The sequence below is a fragment of the Aquarana catesbeiana genome, linkage group LG13 (genome assembly GCF_042186555.1).
Source record: "Aquarana catesbeiana isolate 2022-GZ linkage group LG13, ASM4218655v1, whole genome shotgun sequence".
Taxonomy (NCBI): domain Eukaryota; kingdom Metazoa; phylum Chordata; class Amphibia; order Anura; family Ranidae; genus Aquarana; species Aquarana catesbeiana.
The window spans coordinates 58272453-58294307 of record NC_133336.1 but is presented as its reverse complement, the minus strand read 5'-3'; the positions used below and the strand labels follow the sequence as shown (position 1 = coordinate 58294307).

The following is a 21855-nucleotide window of genomic DNA, read 5'->3' as shown; positions in this document are numbered from 1 at the left end:
ATGTCAAACATAACCTTATTTGAATAAAATGCATTAAGTCCATCTATTATATGAAAAATGAAAACAATGGGAAAAATAATAGTCCAAATGTCCCAACTAAACATCCATAGAGTGAACTGAAGAGTGTGTTAATCCAATATTCAATCAGTAAAGACACCTGGTGCTCCCCACAGCATAGATAGGGCAAATACATTGTTAGAGAGTAGTGAGGTGCTGACAGGTAACTCAATTTAACCAATATGTGACGTGAACTCATGTGGTAGGTAAGCCTAGTTAATCACTCCTAATAGATGACCATCAAAATAAATATAAATATAAAGTGACTTCAGTGCATAAACCAATTGAACGTTACTGGGTGTAACCTTAAGGCTAAAAAGCAATCGCTCTGTGATGCTCCTAGTCATCCAGCGATCGCCACACTCTTCACACTGTGTTAAATCAACAGAAATAGAAAATAGGAGTATAAACATGCAATATAAACAATGATCCAAAACATGTAATAAAAGTGATCCTAGTGCATAAATAATAACTTGTGTCTCAAGGCTGGACAATTAACACACAAATCTAAACAACAATATAATGGTGCATGTCCATCGATACAAGTCCATTTATAAAAAGTCCTTTTTGGGAGGTAGTGCACAATATCCCTACACCCTTAGTGGTGATTATTCATAATATAGGTGACAATCTTGCTCCCAATTCACCTCCTGCTCTCTAGCCTCTCATCTCAGGTAAGTATTAAATCAGTGTAGCCTATGGTTCCTTGGACGGTGTACTGGTGTGTAGTCACCTCTTGGGGTCCTCTATAGTTGTTTCCGATGATCTGCTCTTACATATGTTGTGTCTCTGTTTTCTCCCAGGGGGTTCCCTCTAATGTCCTCTCAAAGGAGCGCTTTCGTGGTGTAGTAACTTAGAATGAATTTATTAAAATCATAACATCATACAGTTAAGGCAATGCTGGAAAATAATGGTGGCCACAGAAAATATTGACACTTTGGGCCCAATTTGGACATTTTCACTTAGGGGTGTACTCACTTTTGTTGCCAGCGGTTTAGACATTAATGGCTGTGTGTTGAGTTATATTGAGGGGATAGCAAATTGACACTGTTATACAAGCTGTACACTCACTACTTTACATTGTAGCAAAGTGTCATTTCTTCAGTGTTGTCACGTGAAAAGATAGAATAAAATATTAACAAAATTGTGAGGGGTGTACTCACTTTTGTGAGATACTTTATGTAGCAGAACACATTTTGGCCAAAATTGAAGAGATTAAGAAATTTTATTTTTTTAAATGTTTTTTATTGGATATGTTTTATAGCAGAAACAATATTGTGTTATTTTTTTTTCAAACTTTTAGTTTTTTCGTTTATATCGCAAAAAATAAAAAAACTCAGTGGTGATCAAATGCTACCAAAAGAAACGTCTGTTTATGTGAAAAAAAAAAGATATAAGTTTTGTTTGGGTACAGCGTCGCCAGTTAAAGTTGAGAGCTGAAGTGGTTAAAGTATCGATATGTATCGTTTGCTGAATTTTCTGTGTATTAGTTGTATAACTCTTTTTTTTTTTTTTGTTTTTTTGTTTTTGTTTGTCTTTGCTCATGTAAAATCAAATTTAATTTTTCTTAAAAGGCATGTCCTTTTGGATTCCAAAACTATACAACTACAGTCCTTTAAAAGATATGTCCTAAAAAAAAAAATACAGGTAGATCTTCAAAAACAACAAGATAAGATATCCTTCTGATTGTGACCGAAAAACAAAAAAAATGAACATTTACTTAGTAGTGTGGGGAGGGGTTTGAACAGGTTTATTGCTCTTATTGGGTGCTTCTGTCCCAGTCAGTGACACCAGCACCCTGTCAGTTCTTGTCTTGGTGTCAAAGGGATAGAAACAGAGGGGAAAGACTTTCCACTGGGGACGCAGCATGAAAAACTTGACATTCTTTCTACTCAAAATGCACAGATTAGCCTTGGCAGCCATCAGTTTGAAAATGTGTGGAAAGCAATAGAATGCATCAAAGTGCAGATCTGGGAAAAATGTGAAGAAAACAAAATTAAATATATCTAAAAATCCCACACACCACAGGAGTAAAAAATATAAACAATACATGTTTCCCTTTAAGAGGTTACATTCACCAAATACTACCTTACTGACTGTATAGTTGTTTTTAATGCAACCAATTTTAATATCCTGAAAACATGAAATATTGTAATGTGAGAAAACTGCTCTGGCTTGGGTTTTGGAATGATACCTGATGGGAAAAGAGTCTGGTAAAAGTAAGATGATGCTATATCAATGATTTTACCAGCATAATGGCGAACATCTGTTGCTGAAGCTACTGGTGGAAATGAGTAAGACAATCGTACTAAACTAATTTACATTTACTGTATGCTTATGGCTCAATTAAAACTTTATTTTTCATTGTTTTAGAGGCAATGGAGAAAGTTTAGAACCTCTGTCAGGTTTCAGTTTATTTCTGTAGCCCCACTCTGGAGATTTTACCCTAGTTAACATGGGGTCAGAAGTACGGGAAGTGATTTTGAAATCCAGTGAAAGACAACAACATTTTTTTAGTAGAGTGGGGACATTTTAGAAGCTGTGCAAGGTTTAAACCCTTCATGAGAAGGTGGCTTTTGTTTGGGGATAAGCACATTCTTCTCATACTTCTCATACCTTGAGTAGCTTCATCAAAGCTTGGGGAGAGGGGGAGTTGGGTTTAGGTATTAAAACAAAAGGTTTGCTGATGTACCTTATGCTGCTACCTGTGTAAAGCTGGCCTCAGTTTTTTAGTATCTGGTTTTAATATACAGTGCCTTGAAAAAGTATTTACACTCCTTGAAATTTTCCACATTTTGCCATGTTACAACCAAAATTGTAAATGTATTTTATTGGGATTTTATGTGATAGACCAACTCATGGAGTCATCATCATCATCCGACAATGGAAAGAGTATGGCACAACTGCAAACCTACGAAGACATGGCCATCCACCTAAACCAGTGGTTCTCAACTCCAGTCCTCAGGACCCACCAACAGGCCAGATTTTAAGTATTACTTTGGGGAGATGCAGACTAGAATACTGCAATCACTGAGCAGCAAATGATATCACCTGTGATGTATTTTAGTTATCTTGCAAACCTGGCCTGTTAGTGGGTCCTGAGGACCGGAGTTGAGAACCACTGACCTAAACGGACATGCTGAGCAAGGAAAGCATTAATAGGAGAAGTAGCATAGAGGCCCATGGTAACTCTGGAGGAACTGCAGAGATCGGCAGGTGGGAGAATCTGTCCACATGACAACTAATAGTCGTGCACTCCACAAATCTGGCCTTTATGGAAGAGTGGCAAGAAGAAAGCCATTGTTGAAAGAAAACCATAAATAGTCCAGTTTTCATTTTGCGAGAAGCCATGTGGGGGGCACAGCAAACGTGGAAGAAGGTGCTCTGGTCAGATGAGATTAAATTTGACATTTTTTGCCTAAAAGCAAAATGCAATGTGTGTCGGAAAACTAACACTGCCCATCACCCTGAGCGCACCATCCCCACTGTAAAACATGGTGGTGGCAGCATCATGTTGTGGGGATGGTTTTCTTCAGCAGGGACAGGATGGATGGAGCCAAATACAGGGCATCTTAGAAGAAAACCTGTTAGTCTGCAAAAGACTTGAGACTGGGGCAGGGGTTCACCTTCTGGCAGGACAGCGACCCTAAACATAGGACCAGAGCTACAATGGAATGGTTTTGATCAACGCATATTCATGTGTTAGAATGGCCCAGTCAAAGTCCAGACCTAAACTCAATTGAGAATCTGTGGCAAGACTTGAAAGTTGCTGTTCACAGATGCTCTCCATCCAATCTGACAGAACTTGAGCTATTTTGCAAAGAAGAATGGGCAAAAATGTTACTCTCTAGATGTGCAAAGCTGGTAGAGACATACGCAATATGACTTGCAGGTGTAATTTCAGCGAAAGGTGGTTCTACAAAGTATTGACTCAGGGGGGCTGAATACAAATGCACGCCACACTTTTCACATAATTACTTGTAAAAAATTTTGAAAACAATTTATAATTTTCCTTCCACTTCACAATTATGTGCCACTTTGTGTAGGTTTACCACATAAAATCCCAATAAAATACATTTAGGTTTTTGGTTGTAACATAACAAAATGTGGAAAAATTCAATGGGTGTGAATACTTTTTCAAGGCACTGAAAAGAAGGAAAATAAATTACCTCTATGCACTACGATAATACTTCTTTGTGCCCTATATTTTGGGTATAACTTGAAGGATCAGCACCTTAGTAATGCATGCGACCAATAAAAATATCTTTATTCATGTCCAGTGGCTGCCCGTCCATAGAGGGCGGTGCACGGGCGCCCCCTCCCCTATCCATGCGTCTGGCCCCCTGATCTACATATCAGGGTGCCCAGACCATGGATTCCAATGCAGGGTGGGTGTTTTTTTCAGTCCCCTGATTATAGCCAGAGGCTCTAATAGGCTTCAAAAAGGGTGTGCTTTGTGCTCCGAGCCCACCCAGTTGTGTGACGATAGCAAATTAATTTTTGCTATTTTCACACTAAAGTTTCTCCCTGCCAATCATGAGGCAGTTGTTTGCCACCCCCCCAAAAAGAAAAACCCACTAGCCGCTACTTTTCAAGTCTTAGAAATCGAAAAAAAAAGACATTGATGCATTTAAGCCAGATTACCCCTCCTCTTCATAGCTATACAGCCACTTAAATTATTATACCCAGGATGGGGGGGTACCTTGATCTTGCGAAGAAATAGCTATGGCTTTGTTGATCCAGGTGAGCTGTAAGTTTTTTGCACCCTTGCAATACTTCAAAACTACACCACTCAAACCTCATGTAACCCTTGTGTAAGGATGGATGAGTGCTTTCCTAAATGGTGACGCCATGCAAATCCAAACATAGAAAAAGACAGAACTCCATCTGGACATATAAGATAACTGTTTACTGAAGTTCCATATCATTTTGACAAATATAGGACTTCAATAAACAGACATCTCAGAGGTTCAGTTGGAGTGCTGGCTTTTTTCTTACATTTTTTTGCAACTGACTTATACTTCAGTAGACTGCTTAACCACTTCAGCCCCGGAAGGATTTGCCCCCTTAATGACCAGGCCATTTTTCGCGATGCGGCACTGCGTCTCTTTAACCACATGCCGACCGGGCCATAGCCAAAAGACGGCTGCAGCGTGGTCGGCTTATTCTGGGAGGACGCCCTCCCAGAACCCTGCTCCCGCGCGCCCGGGAACATCCGTGACCGCCAACAGCAGCCGTTTACCACGTGATTGCTCCGTCAGATGAAGGCGCGATCACTTCTAAACAAACCGGCATCACGTCTGGTTCCTTTCTCCTATTAATAAAACAGACAGTGCAGCGCTAAAACCAAAAAACAAATAAATTAAAAATAAAAATAAAATCCACCACAGTGTAAAATCAATGAGTCCATGGGTATAATCCTGATATCATCTTCATATCCGAGCAGAACACTTGCTTAGCAAAGGGGTGATACACAGAAATCCCACCACCAAGGTGTAAGATGGCCTCTCACCTGATGGCGTGGACCCTTTAACTACAGAGGGTCAAAGAGAGCCTTTTCATAAACCCAAAAGGTAAACAGCATGCAGAGACATCCGTCTGGGGCTCGGCATAAGGTACTAAATTATGGGTTTCCTTATCTTTACAATTTTGGCCTTTTAGTCCCCTTGCACCACAATCAAACTGCAAGGGGACTAAAAGGCCAAAATTGTAAAGATAAGGAAACCCATAATTTAGTACCTTATGCCGAGCCCCAGACGGATGTCTCTGCATGCTGTTTTCCTTTTGGGTTTATGAAAAGGCTCTCTTTGACCCTCTGTAGTTAAAGGGTCCACGCCATCAGGTGAGAGGCCATCTTACACCTTGGTGGTGGGATTTCTGTGTATCACCCCTTTGCTAAGCAAGTGTTCTGCTCGGATATGAAGATGATATCAGGATTATACCCATGGACTCATTGATTTTACACTGTGGTGGATTTTATTTTTATTTTTAATTTATTTGTTTTTTGGTTTTAGCGCTGCACTGTCTGTTTTATTGATTTTATTGAGGGATTTGAATTTTGACCCTAGTGTTCAGCTGCTTCATTACGTTATTTACCACTTCGCGCTGATTTATTTTTCTTTGTTTGTTCCTTTCTCCTATTGGTACAGTGCGAGGGGAGAGATCAAGTGCTGCAGCGATGTGGGCTGGATGTGTAGTGCCCACAGCGCTGCTCTGTGCCCAATCCAGCCATCCCATCCATGCTCACAGAAGTACTCATCCATCCATGCTCACAGAAGTACTCATCCATCCATCCCATCCATACTCATCCATGCTCAGAAGTACTCATCCATCCCATCCATAGTCATCCATGCTCAGAAGTAAACATCCATCCCATCCATACTCATCCATGCTTAGCAATACTCATCCATCCATCCCATCCATGCTCAGCAATACTCATCCATCCATACTCAGCAATACTCATCCATCCATACTCAGCAATACTTATCCATCCATACTCAGCAATACTCATTCATCCATCCATGCATCCATCCATCCATACTCTGCAATACTCATCCATACTCAGCCATACCCAGCCATCCCATCCATACTCAGCCATACCCAGCCATCCCATCCATACTCAGCCATACCCAGCCATCCCATCCATACTCAGCCATACCCAAAAAAAATAAATGCGTTTTCATTTTCTTTCCACAGTTTCCAAAAACTTGTAGAAAAAAATGACATGTTCAAAAGACTCGATATGCCTCATAGATTATACGTTGGGTTGTTTTCTTTCCAAAATGGGGTCATTTTTGTTGCATTTCCATTGTCCTGGTGCTCCAGGACCTTCAAAAGTGTAAGAGGTAGTCAAGAAATTAGATGTGTAATTTATGCCCCTAGAACGCCTGATGACGCTCCCTCAATGTTGTGCCTCTGTATGTGGTCATGCTGTGTAAAAGTCTCACACATGTGGTATCGTCGTACTCAGGAGGAGTAGTAGAATGTATTTTGGGGTGTAACTTGTGGTATGCATATGCTGTGTGTGAGAAATAACCTGATAATATGACACTTGTGAAAAAAGAAAAAAAAAATCTTGATTTTGCAAAGAATTGTGGGAAAAAAATACAACTTCAAAAAACTCACCATGCCTCTTTCTAAATACCTTGGAATGTCTACGTTCCAAAAAGAGGTCATTTGGGGGGTATTTGTACTGTCCTGGCTTGTTCAGGTCTCAAGAAATGAGATAGGTTGTCAGTACTTCAGGTGTGATCAATTTTCAGTGATTGGCACCAAAGCTTGTGGACTCTATAACTTTCACAAAGACCAAATAATATACACCGATTTGGATTATTTTTACCAAAGATATGTAGCAGTATAAAATTTGGCCAAAATTTATGAAGAAAAATTCTTAATTTGCAAAATTTTATAACAGAAACAAAGAAAAATGTTTTGTTTTTTTTTTGTTTTTTTACAGAATTTTCGGTCTTTTTTCATTTATAGTGCAAAAAATAAAAAACCCAGCGGTGATTAAATGCCACCAAAAGAAAGCTCTATTTGTGTGAAAAAAAGGACAAACATTTCATATGGGTACAGTGTTGCATGACTGAGTAATTGTCATTCAAAGTGAGAGAGCGATGAAAGCTGGAAATTGGTCTGGATAGGAATGGGGTTTAAGTGCCCAGTTGTCAAGTGATTAACTGACAATTGTACGGTCGTGCAACGCTGTACCCAAACAAAATTGAGGTCCTTTTTTACCCATAGAGCTTTCTTTTGGTGGTATTTGACCTCTGCATATTTTTTTTTTAAGTTTTAGACAGTGGAGAGGGATTAGAACCCCTGTCAGTTTTTATTGTCTGTGCCCCAGATGGGGAGATTCCCCCTCTCTATTTGTCCTGTTTACCAATATATTTTGAAAGGGAAAGTAAAGAAAATCACAAATTGTGGATTGCCCCCAGAAAAGTAATAGAGGGTAAATCAACCAAGGGGGACACTAGTTTTGGTGACCCGGGGGTCCCCAAAAGATTCCCTTTATTTGCAGGGATTTCCTCTCACTTCCTGTTTTGGCTATGGGACACAGGGTGAAAAAAAAAATCTGTTGGGTTATAACCCTCCCTTACTTTATCCAAAAGCAAAAAAAGTTTTGCTTATAGTTCTACTTTAACCACTTGCCTACAGGGCACTTATACCCTCTTCCTGCCCAGGCCATTTTTCGGCTTTCAGCACTGCCCATCACCCTGAACACACCATCCCCACTGTAAAACATGGTGGTGGCAGCATCATGTTGTGGGGATGGTTTTCTTCAGCAGGGACAGGATGGATGGAGCCAAATACGGGGCAATCTTAGAAGAAAACCTGTTAGTCTGCAAAAGACTTGAGACTGGGGCTGAGGTTCACCTTCTGGCAGGACAACAACCCTAAACATACAGCCAGAGCTACAATGGAATTTTGCAAAGAAGAATGGGCAACAATTTCACTCGCTCTAGATGTGCAAAGCTGGTAGAGAATTACCCAAAAAAACATGCAGCTGTAATTGCTGTGAAAGGTGAGTCAAAGTATTGACTCAGAGGGGCTGAATACAAATGTACGCCTCACTTTTCAGATATTTATTTGTAAAAATGTTTGAAAACCTTTTATCATTTTCCTTCCACTTCACAATTATGTGCCACTTTGTGTTGGTCTATCACATAAAATCCTTTTTCAAGGCACTGTAGCTCTGTGTGTTGAAAAAGATCATTACAATTTTCTTTTAAATATAATTTGATAATAGAGAACACACGCAAATATACTGTAGACTGAACATTTTATGAGAATGAACTTGCACTTTAAATACTGCTCCATTTACTCGCAAGCTGCAAGTAGCTGCAAATTAGTCGGAAGTAGTTACTATAATAGCTGGCCGGAGCGAAGAGTTCAGGATGCAGTAATAATGATGGTGTATTGGATGAAGTCAGGAACCTTACATGTGGCTCTGTGCGTCTCTGCAAGGCTTCTTTTCTCTATAGAATATTATTGCACATTTCTTCTTTGTTTCACTGTCTATGTACAGCGTGTAAAATATGTGTTGAACACTTCACCATTTTTCTAGGTAAATCTATTTCTAAAGGTGCTATTGACATGACATTTTAACCATATGTTGGTAACAACCCATGCAATCCATACATACAGAAAACCAAAAGAAATACGTTCAGAAATGAAGTTATGTATAATAAAATGGAATGACACAGGGAAAAAGAATTGAACATGCTAACTGAAATTTATTTACTTGATACCTCGTACAAAATCCTTTGTTGGTAATGACAGCTTCAAGATGCCTCCTATATGGAAACACTAGTCACATGCATTGCTCAGGTGTGACTGTGGCCCATTCTTCCACACACACTTCAAATTTTGAAGATTTTGTGGGCCTCTTCTGATCTTCAGTTCTTTCCATAGATTTTCTATTGTCTTCAAGTCAGGTGATTGGCTGGGCCATTCTAGCTGCTTTCTTTTCTTTCTTTGAAACCAATTGAGAGTTTCCTTGTCTTTGTGTTTGGGATCATTGTCTTGCTGAAATGTCCACCCTTCTTTCATCTTCATCATCCTGGTAGATGGCAGCAGATTTTTATTAAGAATGTCTTGGTACAATTTTCCATTCATCCTTCCTTCAATGACATGAAGTTTGCCAGTGCCGTATACTTAAAAACAGCCCCACACCATGGTGTTCCCACCTCCAAACTTCACTTTTGGTATGCGGGTGTCTTTGGGGTGATGTACAGTGCCATTTGACCTCCAAACATGATGTGTATTATGGCATCCAAAGAGTTAAATTTTGGTCTCATCTGACCCGACTATATTCTCCCAGTATTTCACAGGCTTGAAACATGCTTTTTCTTCAGCAATGGAGTCTTGTGTGGTGAGAGTGCATACAGGCCATGGCGGTTGAGTGCATTACTTATTTTTTCTTTAAAACAATTGTATTTACTAATGCCAGGTCTTTTTGAAGCTCTCCACAAGTGGTCCTTGGCTCTTGGTCAACTCTTCTCATAATTTTTTTCACTCCCTGTCATAAATCTTGCGAGGAGTATCTGATCCTGGCCGGTTTATGGTGAAATTATGTTCTTTCCACTTCTGGATTATGGCCCCAACAGTGCTCACTGGAACATTCAGAAGTTTATTATTATTATAATACAGGATTTATCTAGAGCCAACAGTTTGTGCAGCACTTTACAACATGAGGGCAGACAGTACACTTACAATACAAATCAATGCAGGAGGGATCAGAGGGCCCTGCTCGTTAGCAAGAGAGGGAAAGATTGAACATGTGGGCTAGAGAGTGTAGCATAAAGCCAGAGAGTGAATGTAGCATTTGTGAGGGAACAGGATCCAGAGGGCAGGTGGTAAGGTGGACATTAGCAAGTAGTTTAGCAACCTCGTCTATAGTGGTGGGGTTGAAAGAGGGAAGTAATGATTGTGCCTGTGGGCATGAAGTGTAAAGCGTGGAGGGTATCAGAACAGTAGAGATCTCCTCACGAATTCAATCAATCTTCTGTTTGAAGTGATTGGCAATCTCCTGGGCAGTGAGTGAGTTGGCGGGTGGAAGCGGTGGACAACGAAGTAGAGAGTTGAAGGCAAAGAAGAGTTGACGAGGACGGGATGATAAGTTGCTAATGAGAGTGATAAAATAGGTCTGCTTGGCAGTGAGGAGGCTGGAATTGTATTTTTGGAGGGCAGATTTATATTGGTTGAAATCTCTCTGGGACTTAGTCTTACGCCACAGGCGCTTGTGAGCACGACTACATTTTTTTAGACTTCTAGTATCATCTGTTTCCCAAGGTTGAAGGGTCGGGCCTGATTCTGTGTGTAGTAAGGGGGTGCCATTGAGTCCATTGAGGCCAGAAGTGGCTAGGTTGGTGCAGGATAGGGGTGAGATTTTGACGTAGAGGTTGTCGATAGCAGAGTAGAGAAGAGAAGGGTTGAGATGACATAGGTTTCTGTGGGTAACAATTAGGCGATTGGGAGGAGAGGAGGTGGAAGAGAGAGAGAGAGTGAAACTAATAAGGTGGTGATCAGAGAGAGGGAATGGATAGTTAGAGAGGTTGCATGGAGTGCAGAGGTGAGAAAAAACTAGGTCAAGAGTATTGCCTTCGGAGTGAGTGGGAGCATGTATCCACTGCTCCAGGTCAAAGGAGGATGTTATGCTGAGAATTTCGGAAGTGGCAGGAGTGGTATAGTATTAATAAGGATGTTGAAGTCCCCAAGAAGGATTGTGGGGATTTCAGAAGAAAGAAGGTAGGGTAGCCAGGCAGAGAAGTCATCAAAAAAGGTTGATACTGGTCCAGGGGGCCTGTAGATCACAGCTATCCTTAGAGAAACTGGAGTTAAAAGACGAATGCAGTGTGCTTCGAAAGAGGAGAGTGACAGAGAGGGAGGTGGGTGTAGTACCTGAAAGGTGCTATGTGGGGCTAGAAGGATTCCGACACCTCCTCCCTTTTGTCCGCTGGATCTGGGGGAGTGAGTCCAGAGAAGACCACCATGGGATAGTGCAGCGGAAGACGCAGTGTCAGATCCGTCGAGCCAGGTTTCGGTAATGGCGAGTAGGTTAAATGAGTTGGCAATAAAGAGGTCATGGAGAGAGAGGTGAGTTTGTTGCAGACAGAGCGGGAGTTCCAAAGAGAACAAGAGAAAGGGAGTCTGGTCTTAGAAAGAATAGGAATGGGGACTAAATTGTGTTGATTGTGGCTGCTACCAGAGGGTGCAGGGTGATGGGTGCATGGGGTACAGTTAAATGATGGAGGCCCGGGGTTTGGGGATATATCTCCAGAGGTTAGGAGAAGCAGGAGAGTGAGGGAGGTAATATGGGAGTGGGATTTATATGAAGGGACATGGCCCAGGGTTTTGGAGATTTTTAGTGTGAAGTTTAGAGATCCTTCTGTAACCAATGCCATCAGTAAGTTTTGCAACAGTGAGGTTGTGAAGGTCTTGAGAGAGCTCTTTGCTTTTGCCCATGATGAGATGTTTTCTTGTGTGACACTTTGGTAATGAGACACCTTTTATAGGCCATTAGTTGAGACTGAACCAGCTGATAATAATTTGCATTGACAAGGGGCAGGATTATTTTGTAATTACAGATAGATTTCAGCTGGTGTCTTGGCTTTCCATGCCTTTTTGCACCTCCCTTTCTTCATGTGTTCAATACTTTTTTTCCCTGTATCATTCCATTTTATTACACAACTTTTTTTTTAACTTATTTGTTTTGGTTTCTTTGTATGGATTGCATGGGTTGTTACCGACATGTGTTAAAAATGTCATGTCAATAGTACCTTTAAAAATATATTTACCTAGAAAAATGGTGACACGTTCAATTCTTATTTTACCTTCTGTATATCAGACATGCCAGTAACCCCAGTGTACAATACTTTATATGGACACCCTTCTAAACTGTTAAATTCAGGTGTTTCCTGTGAAGGGCACTGATAATGCTACAGCATAGGAAGACGTTAGACAATTGTGTGCTTCCAGCCCAACAGTTTTGGGGAGGCCCTTTTCTTTTCCAGCATGACCGTGCCCCTGAGCACAAGGCCAGCTCCTTTATAGACATAGTTTTTGATGAGTTTAGATGTTCTGTTGCCCACAAACATTTAGCCATTTTAGTGTATGTAAAAGCACTCAGAGGTGTCAATGTAAAGTGTATAAAAATGTAGTAAATTTAAATGATAGAATTGTGTGTGTCCTAAAATATTGTTTCTCTTACTGTTCAGTGATTTTTTTTTTTGGTTTGCCCACCCCTCGTTGGGGCACTGCTTTCAGAAATCCCTTTGATCAAGATTCAATAGAGCTGTGTTTGTCAATGAACGTAAGACAAAACAGGATTTTTTTTTTGTTACCATAAAATCTCTTTTTCTGAGTTCATTGATGGTCACACCACCCACCCCTCTATTGGCATTTATGCTTTCTGACACTGCTTTGTTATTAACCAGATTGCATATAGCAAAGAGGGGGATTTATGCCAGAAGAGACTGCCCATAGGTGGTGCTGAGTTTTTTTTCTGCCTAGTGTCCTACTCCTGTCGATGGCGATATAACCCTATGGTCAAGATTCAGAAGAGCTGTATCTGTCAATGAACGTAAAAGAAAATAGGATTTTTTGTTACCGTAAAATCCCTTTCTTTGAGTTTATCGCTGGCACAGCACCCACCCCTTTATTGGCATCTATGCTTTCTGACACTACTATGTTACAAGCTGGATTGCGTATAACAAACAAGGGTTTTATGCCAGAAAAGACTGCCCATAGGCGGTTTTTTTTTCTGCTAGTGTCCTACTCCTGTAGGTGGCAATATAACCCTATGGTCAAGATCCAGAAGAGCTGTGTCCGTCAATGAACTCAGAGAAAGGGATTTTATGGCGAGTAACAAACAAATCCCATTATTTAGAGCAGGAACTAGATGTTCTAACTTGTTAGGCCAGCGTCTATTATTTTATCATTGCCCACACCATATGAGCAATTCAGCACAGCCCAACCGAGCGTTACTTTTTCACCCCCCCACCCCGCAAAATCCGATTACCATAAAGTTTCTCCTTTCAGCAACTTTACAATGTTAGCATAAAATGTGCTCAAAATTAATGAAACAAACAATATGTCATTGAGGTTTATTTTTACTTTGTAAAGGTGGCAATGCAGAAGACGGAGAGCTGGACCTTAATGGGATTGACGACAGTGAAATAGACAGGGTGAGACTTGTAATTTTCTTCCTTCATGTCACCCAGTATAAATGTGTTTAATCAAAGTTGTTTTTCTCCATCCAGTGTCCCCTTTTGCACAGTTTCCAGTGGTTATGAGATAAATGAACTTATTAGCTCCAGTACTGCTGAGAATGCTTCCAGTGATCTATGTAACTCATGGTATACTGTATATGAGCAGTAAACAGCTGGATGTCCGTAAATATAACACATGAATATCTCTTTATAGATTTGTTATTCACATAAATGTTGCCAGTGATTTAGTATTACTAGGGAGAAAGAAAGTCTATTGTTTGATATGAAACTGGCAATTAAAGTATAACTAAAGGCAAAACTTTTTTTTTTTTGTTTTGTATAGAGTGGAGCGGGGTTAGAACACCTGTCAGATTTTATTGCATTCTGTGCCCCCGTTAGGGAGATTCACCCCTCTGTATTGGTCCTGTTTACCATTATCATTGAAAGTGAAAGTAAGAGAAATTACCCAAATGTTGGGTTGTCCCCAGAAAAGTAATAGAGGGGAAATCTTACAATGGGTATACTAGTTATACCGCAAGGAATTCCCTTGATTTACAGGGATTTCCTCTCACTTCCTGTTTGGATATGGGACAGGAAGTGAAGGGAAATCTCTGCAATGGGACACAAATGGTGAAAAAAACTCTGACGGGTTATAACCCTTCCTTGCTCTATCCAGAATGAAAAAAAAGTTTTGCCTATAGTTCTACTTTAAGGCTGCAGTCCACCCAGAATGGATATTTCAGTCTTGGGTCAAACGTGGCAATTTGAATCACCCACCCCCTTAATTCTATCACTCAAAGATTTGGGTGACAAGGACTCTCCACCTGAGATTCCCACTTTGTGAACTGTTGGATGTGTACGGAGGAGGAACTGGTGCAAAATTTAATCTCACTTAATGGACTTTTTGAAACATTTAGTGGTTAAGAGCATCAAATACAACACATTTCAGGGGAAAAAGCTGCCCCTTCTTCAGGGCTTGAGCATTCGATATTAATAAAATCAAAACCGAATGCACTAAGGGACCTATGTTAAGGTTTGATGAAGACTAGCGTCTTCTGACAGCCCATCAGGCTTTGTGAACTGTGTGTGCTATAATCCTTAATAGTGAATCCCATGCTCTTCATTGATTGTCTGCTATTATTCTAGTGGTGCAACTGGGAATCAAGATGAACAATCTTAGCTACTGTAGCACCTGTGATATCAGAATGCCATTATGTTGAATGTTGCATTTTGATTTTGTAAGGGCCCGTAAAGTGGGTATTTGAGAGTTCACTACTGGCATGATGTATGTATGGCATGATAAAAATGTATGCGCGTGTTAGCTTCAAGAAACATAGAGGCAATAGGTGGTCTTCAGCTAAATGACTGAATACATGTTGGCATTTAGCAAAATGCTCCCAAAGTGCCAGTGTATGTCTTCCAGGAAGAGAAATGTTTGGGTAACAGAACCAATAATTACAGGAGTCCTCTTAGGCCATATATTTGTTAGATCCCCTATTCTTTCTCGCCCTTTCATTCCCCGTTCGCTCTCGCCCTTTCATTCCACGTTCGCTCTCGCCCTTTCATTCCCCGTTCGCTCTCACCCTTTCATTCCCCGTTCGCTCTCGCCCTTTCATTCCCCGTTCGCTCTCGCCCTTTCATTCCCCGTTCGCTCTCGCCCTTTCATTCCCCGTTCGCTCTCGCCCTTTCATTCCCCGTTCGCTCTCGCCCTTTCATTCCCCGTTCGCTCTCGCCCTTTCATTCCCCGTTCGCTCTCACCCTTTCACTCCATTTGCTCTGGCCCTTTCATCCCCTGTTCCCTCTTGCCCTTTCGTCAACTGTTCTCTCTCTCCCTTTTTTCCTCTCGTTCTTTCATTCTCCATTCCCTCTCGTTCTTTCATTCTCCTTTCCCTCTTGCCCTTTCATTCTCCTTTCCCTCTCGCCCTTTCATTCTCCTTTCCCTCTCGCCCTTTCATTCCCCGTTTCCTCTCGCCCTTTCATTCTCCGTTCACTCTCGCCTTTTCACTCCATTTGCTCTGGCCCTTTCATCCCCTGTTTGCTCTGGCCCTTTCACCCCAATTGCTCTGGCCCCTTTCACCCCCTGTTTGCTCTGGCCCTTTCACCCCCTGTTTGCTCTGGCCCTTTCACCCCCTGTTTCCCTTTCACCCCCTGTTTGCTCTGGCCCTTTCATCAACAGTTCTCTCTCGCCCTTTCATTCTCCGTTCCCTCTCGCCCTTTCATTCTCCGTTCTCTCTCGTCCTTTCATTCTCCGTTCCCTCTCGCCCTTTCATTCTCCGTTCCCTCTCGCCCTTTCATTCTCCGTTCCCTCTCGCCCTTTCATTCCCTGTTTCTTCTCGCCCTTTTATTCCCTGTTTCCTCTCGCCCTTTTATTCCCCATTCCCTTCTGCTCTTTGATCCCACATTGCCTCTCGCCCATTTATCCCCTCCTTGTATTCTCCCTTTTTCCCCTATTTTCCCTGTTTTTTTTTTTTTACATCTTTATATTTACCCTGTTTTTCTTTTTTTTTTTTTCCTCTGTAGACCTACCCTGTTTCCTCCTCCACCCCATCCCCTTTTCACTAATTGCTATACCTTTGCCATGTTTTAGTTCTTAATACTGATATTCATTATCTCACCTTTCTTTGTTCAGCTAAACAAAACCGAAAATCCAAAGATGTTGTCTGTCCCGAGAAAGTTTATCTTTAGGGCACTTTCACACTGAGGTGATGGGGGCATCGGCGGTAAATGGCACCCGTGTAGCGCCGAAGCGCTTTGCAGGCGCTTCGGCGGCGCTGCCCATTCATTTCAATGGGCAGGGGTGCTTTAGGAGCGGTGTATACACCGCTCCTAAAGCGCCCCAAAGATGCTGCTTGCAGGACTTTTTTTTAACTTCCCGCAAGCACGCACCGCTCCAGTGTGAAAGCACTCGGGCTTTCACACTGGAGTGACAGGAGAGGCACTTTGTAGCTGCTATTTTTAGAACTAAAACTCCTGTAAAGCGCCTCAGTGTGAAAGTAGCCTTATTGATTCAGGGGTAAAAACTTTACAGATACACCAGAAGCATTATACGGCAATAATAATTGACAGTGCTTCGAATGCAGCAGCCAGCTTGTTAGATCAAATACCGTATGTGGTTACATGTCCATTGGAGCTTCACTCTGTTGGATATACTTGTTGATACCATATCTGATAAATGTACAATGATTGTCCTAGATTTTATTACTATAATGCATGTATGTATAGGTTTGGATGTGGAGATTGTTTGATTTCACTTGTACCCCCTTCTGGTGCCTACCTTTTAGATAAAACATTTATCTAAAATAATGTAGGTCTTGGTAAAATAAAGACATGTTAAGTACATCTTTGTAGTACATGTATATTTCCCAATTTTTTGTCTCATTAAATATGCAAAAATTACGTAAGCTCCTTACTTTCTGTAGTGAGATGACAGCGCTGCCCCTGCTGCACTGAAATTCCAAAAAGAGTTATAAGCTTTACTCTGTTCTCCCAGCTGTACTGCAAATCCCATTTCCTCATCTCCATAACACAAGGGGAGTGTTCGGTAAGCAATAAAAGAAGGCGGCCTGGTCTAATGAATGAAAAAATAGTTTTTGTAACACAACGAGTTTGAGGTGTTGACCCATGTTCACAGCCAAAAACTCCAACAATGGGCACCTGAACATCAGATCTGGACTACAGAACAATAGATGAAGGTAGTCTGGTCTGATGAATTCAAGAATGGTTTGAGGTGTTGACTTGACCTCCAAATTCTCCAGATCTCAATCCAATTGAGCATCTGTTGGATGGGCTGGAAAAACAAGTTTGGTCAAAGGAGGCCCCACCTCACAACTTACACTTAAAGTGATAATAAAGTGGAGTTCCACCCTAAAGTGGAACTTCCGCTCATCAGATTCCTCCCCCCCTCCGGTGTCACAATTGGCACCTTTCAGGGGGGAGGGGGGTGCAGATACCTGTATAATACAGGTATCTGCACCCACTTCCGGGTATAGCTAGCCGCAGACCCCCCGCCATCCCTCAGTGAGAATGGCGGTGGCAGCACCCGAGGATCGAGGGACGGTTCGGTCTCGGGTGCCGACATCGCTGGACCCCGGGACAGGTAAGTGTCCTTATATTAAAAGTCAGCAGCTGCAGTATTTGCAGCTGCTGACATCTAAAAAAAAATTTTTTGCGAAACTCCGCTTTAAAGCCTTGGTTTTTTTTTTCTTTGTTTTTTTTTTTTTTAAATAAGAAACACGTTATATTTACCTGCTTTGTGCAGTGGGTTTGCACAGAGCAGCCTGGATCCTCCTCTTCTTGGGTCCCACACCCGAGCTCCTGGCTCCTCCCTCCTTCCTGGGCAGCACAGTGGTGTAGTGGATAGCACTCTCACCTAGCAGCAATAGGGTCGCTGGTTCAAATCCCGACCATGACACTACCTGCCTGGAGTTTGCATGTTCTCCCTGTGCCTGCGTGGGTTTCCTCCGGGTACTCCGGTTTCCTCCCACACTCCAAAGACATGCTGGTAGGTTAAAAAGCGCCCTGAGGCAATTCACTTCGCATAGGTAGCGCTATACAAGTCACTCAATAATTCATTCCAGGTGCCCCCTCAGCTTGCTCTGGGGGGGCACCCAAGCAGGCGCTCCTGACCCATGGCTCTGTGTGTCCATTCACACACGGAGCTGCAGGTTCGGCCTCGCCCCCTCTGTCTCCTGATTGGCTCCAATGGCTCCTGCTGCTGCCAGAAGCCAATCAGGTGTGCAAGTCCCCGGAGAGGCAAGGCTCTTATGGACATTGCTGGATCGAGAGGGGCACTTAGGTAAGTATTAGGCTGGAGGGGCTGCTGTTCACAGAAGGTTTTTTACCTTCATGCATAGAATGCATGAAGGTAAAAAACCTTGTGCCTTTACAACAACTTTAAAGGATCTGGTACAGTCAGCTTGGTGCCAGAAAGCACAGCATATCATTAGAGGTCCAATGGAGTCCATGTCTCAATGAGTTTTGGGGAGTAGTCATAATGTTATGGCTGATCAGTGTATAAGATGGGTACCTCCACTGTCAACCGATGACAGGTATACTTTAACCGCCTGATGAAAAAATGTGTACCTTGTGCCCTTACAGTCGGTTAATTCAAATAAGAAAACATCTTTTTTTTCCTGCATTAAGTACAGTTCATCTCTTTCTGCTCTTTGCAGAGATAGCGAGCTAGTGGGGTTGAATTACTAAAACTGGAGAGTGCAAAACCTGGTGCAGCTCTGCATAGAAACCAATCAGCTTCCAGTTTTTTGTTTTGTCAAAACTTAATTGAACAAGCTGAAGTTAGAAGCTGATTGGTTACCATGCACAGCTGCACCAGATTTTGCACTCTTCAGTTTTAGAAAATCAACCCACGTGATTAGACAGCTCTGCTTTGTCATGTGATCACTGTCACCACCTCCAGCCCCATTAATGGATAGAATAATTCTATATCCTGTAGCTGGAAATCATCCCCTCTTGTGCTGTAGATCTACCTATGCTGAACATTTCGGATCTGACAGTAATTTCACCTTGTTTTTTGTTGGGTGAGTTTGCATGGTAATGGGGAATGTAACTACAGTGTGGATCTTGATACATCACACCGGTTTGTTAAACTGATCTGTGATCGCATTGAGTGGTTGTTAAGGGCCACCCATGTGGTCTGTGCATTATTACTCCACACTGCTTATTTTCCCTTGGCATTACCTGGTCCTGGTCTGATGGCTAGTTACACCAAGCTGCTGTTTATTTAACAGCTACATGACCTAAAGCCTTCAGCACAATGCATTGAATGGATGGCAGGTTCACAGGATACAGCAGTGTCAGTGCTATTGTTGCTTACCTAATTAGCTAATCCTGCAGCTTCCCATCATATCACCTAGTCAAGTGTTTGCCAACCTTTGTTAGCTTGTGAAATACAATCAGATACAGAAAGAAGTGGTGGTTAGCCACACCAAGGGTGGATAACAAGCAGATTGCTGACAGTCTATGGGCATCTTTAGATGTGGGCAGATCTTAGAAAGTGTCTGAAGGTGCTCATACCCTGAAACAATTTTAATACGATTAAAATATTTCTGGCATATTCATGTATTCATTTGACCATGTCTGCCTAATAAAATAGCTCACCCAGATGTAATTGGTCAGTAAGGTTGGGAAATCTTTAGGTGATTTCTTTGAACAGAGATAAGCTATCTTTGTGGGTACATTTTTGTGAGGACTTGAGTTGGGGTACCCAGTAGATATACATGTTTGATCACGTCAAGCCTTCAGTGGTTACACTGAAGCTCTTGTGTATGTAGGTATACCTTCCCTCCTCTCCTAACACACTTGCTTAGCATTCACCTTGCTATCTTAAATATGCTTGGGAACATTTGCATACCTTGGATCATACAGACAAAAATGGTCACCTATTTTTTTTCCAATTTGCCCAGACATACACTTTGAGCCAGTGCTTTCCAAACTGCGACCCGGGCGCCAAATGCAGAATTCCTCCCATTGACACCAAGGATGGGGCGCAATTCCTCCCATTGACATCAAGGATGGGGCGTAATTCCTCCCATTGACATCAAGGATGGGGCGTAATTCCTCCCATTGACACCAAGGATGGGGCGTAATTCCTCCCATTGACACCAAGGATGGGGCACAATTCCTCCCATTGACACCAATGATATAGCATAATTCCTTCCATTGATACCAAAGATGAGGCAGCACGGTGACTAAGTGGGTAGCACTTCTGCCTAGCCAGCACTAGGGTCGTCTGTTTGATTCCCAACCGTGGCACTACCTGCCTGGAGTTTGCATATTTTCCCTCTGGGTACTCCGGTTTCCCCCCACACTGCAAAGACATGCTGATAGGTTAATTAGATCCTGTCTAAATTGGCCCTAGTATGTGTATGCATGAATGTGAGTTAGGGATCTTAGATTGTAAGCTTCTTGAGGGCAGAGACTGATGTGAATGTTCAATAAATATGTAAAGTGCTGCCTAAATTGATAGTGATATATAAGTACCTGTAATAAATTAAATTCCTCCCACTGAAACCAATGAAAGGGCACAATTCCCCTCACTGACAGCAACATTGGAGCAGAATTCTTTCCATTGACACCAATAAGGCATTATTCCTCCAACTGACAACAACAATGGAGCACCATTCCTTCCACTGACACCAACGATGGGGCATCATACCCTCCACCAACACCAACGATGAGGCATCATACCCTCCACTGATACCAACGATGGGGCATCATACCCTCCACTGATACCAACGATGGGGCATCATTCCCTCCACTGACACCAACGATGGGGCATCATTCCCTCCACTGACACCAACGATGGGGCATCATTCCCTCCACTGACACCAACGATGGGGCATCATTCCCTCCACTGACACCAACGATGGGGCATCATTCCCTCCACTGACACCAACGATGGGGCATCATTCCCTCCACTGGCCCCCCTTAAGTCTGAAAGACCGTAAACTGGCCCTTTGTTTAGAAAGTTTGAAGACCCCTGCTTTAAGCAGTGATAGTCTGCGTTGCCTGCTGGCTCATGTAGATGGCAATAAAAAAGCAATATGCTTTCAGGTATATCATTTCAGCTCAAACTGAGATGCTTCAGGTGCTTCTGAATTGCTCTTAACCTGCATTTGACCTTCTTCTGAGCTGCTTTTACAATTCCATTGACTTGTATGGTGAGCAAAGTTTTGATTCAATCACAAGCCCTTTCCTTAAATGGAGCACTCCTATGTGGGTGGCATTTGAACAGTTGCCCTTAATGCTCTTTTTATATATATATATGTATATGTGTGTGTGTGTATATATATATATATATATATATATATATATATATATATATATATATATATATATATATATATATATATATATATATATATATATATAATTATGCTAACAAAGCAACTGGATGGGAATGGTTTGACTGGACCTTACAAATAAAATGCTGATCTACAACAGTCACCATGTAGGACTGCCCTAATAAATGATGTCCAAACTGTGGATGGCAGACTGGACTCCATGCTAGCAGATGTCATATCATTCTGGTTTTATAAATTATATGGGGTGGGCTTACTTTGTCTTT

General features: G+C 41.9%; 1 protein-coding gene across 1 annotated transcript in view; it reads left to right on the top strand.

Moving 5' to 3' along the window:
• The window catches only part of BRF1 (BRF1 general transcription factor IIIB subunit), a 643919-nt gene that overhangs the window by 446611 nt on the left and 175453 nt on the right, over positions 1 to 21855 (top strand). Inside the window, exon 12 of the mRNA XM_073610050.1 lies at positions 13684 to 13745. Coding sequence (XP_073466151.1) covers positions 13684 to 13745 — 62 coding nt within the window. The remainder of the gene's footprint in view (positions 1 to 13683; positions 13746 to 21855) is intronic.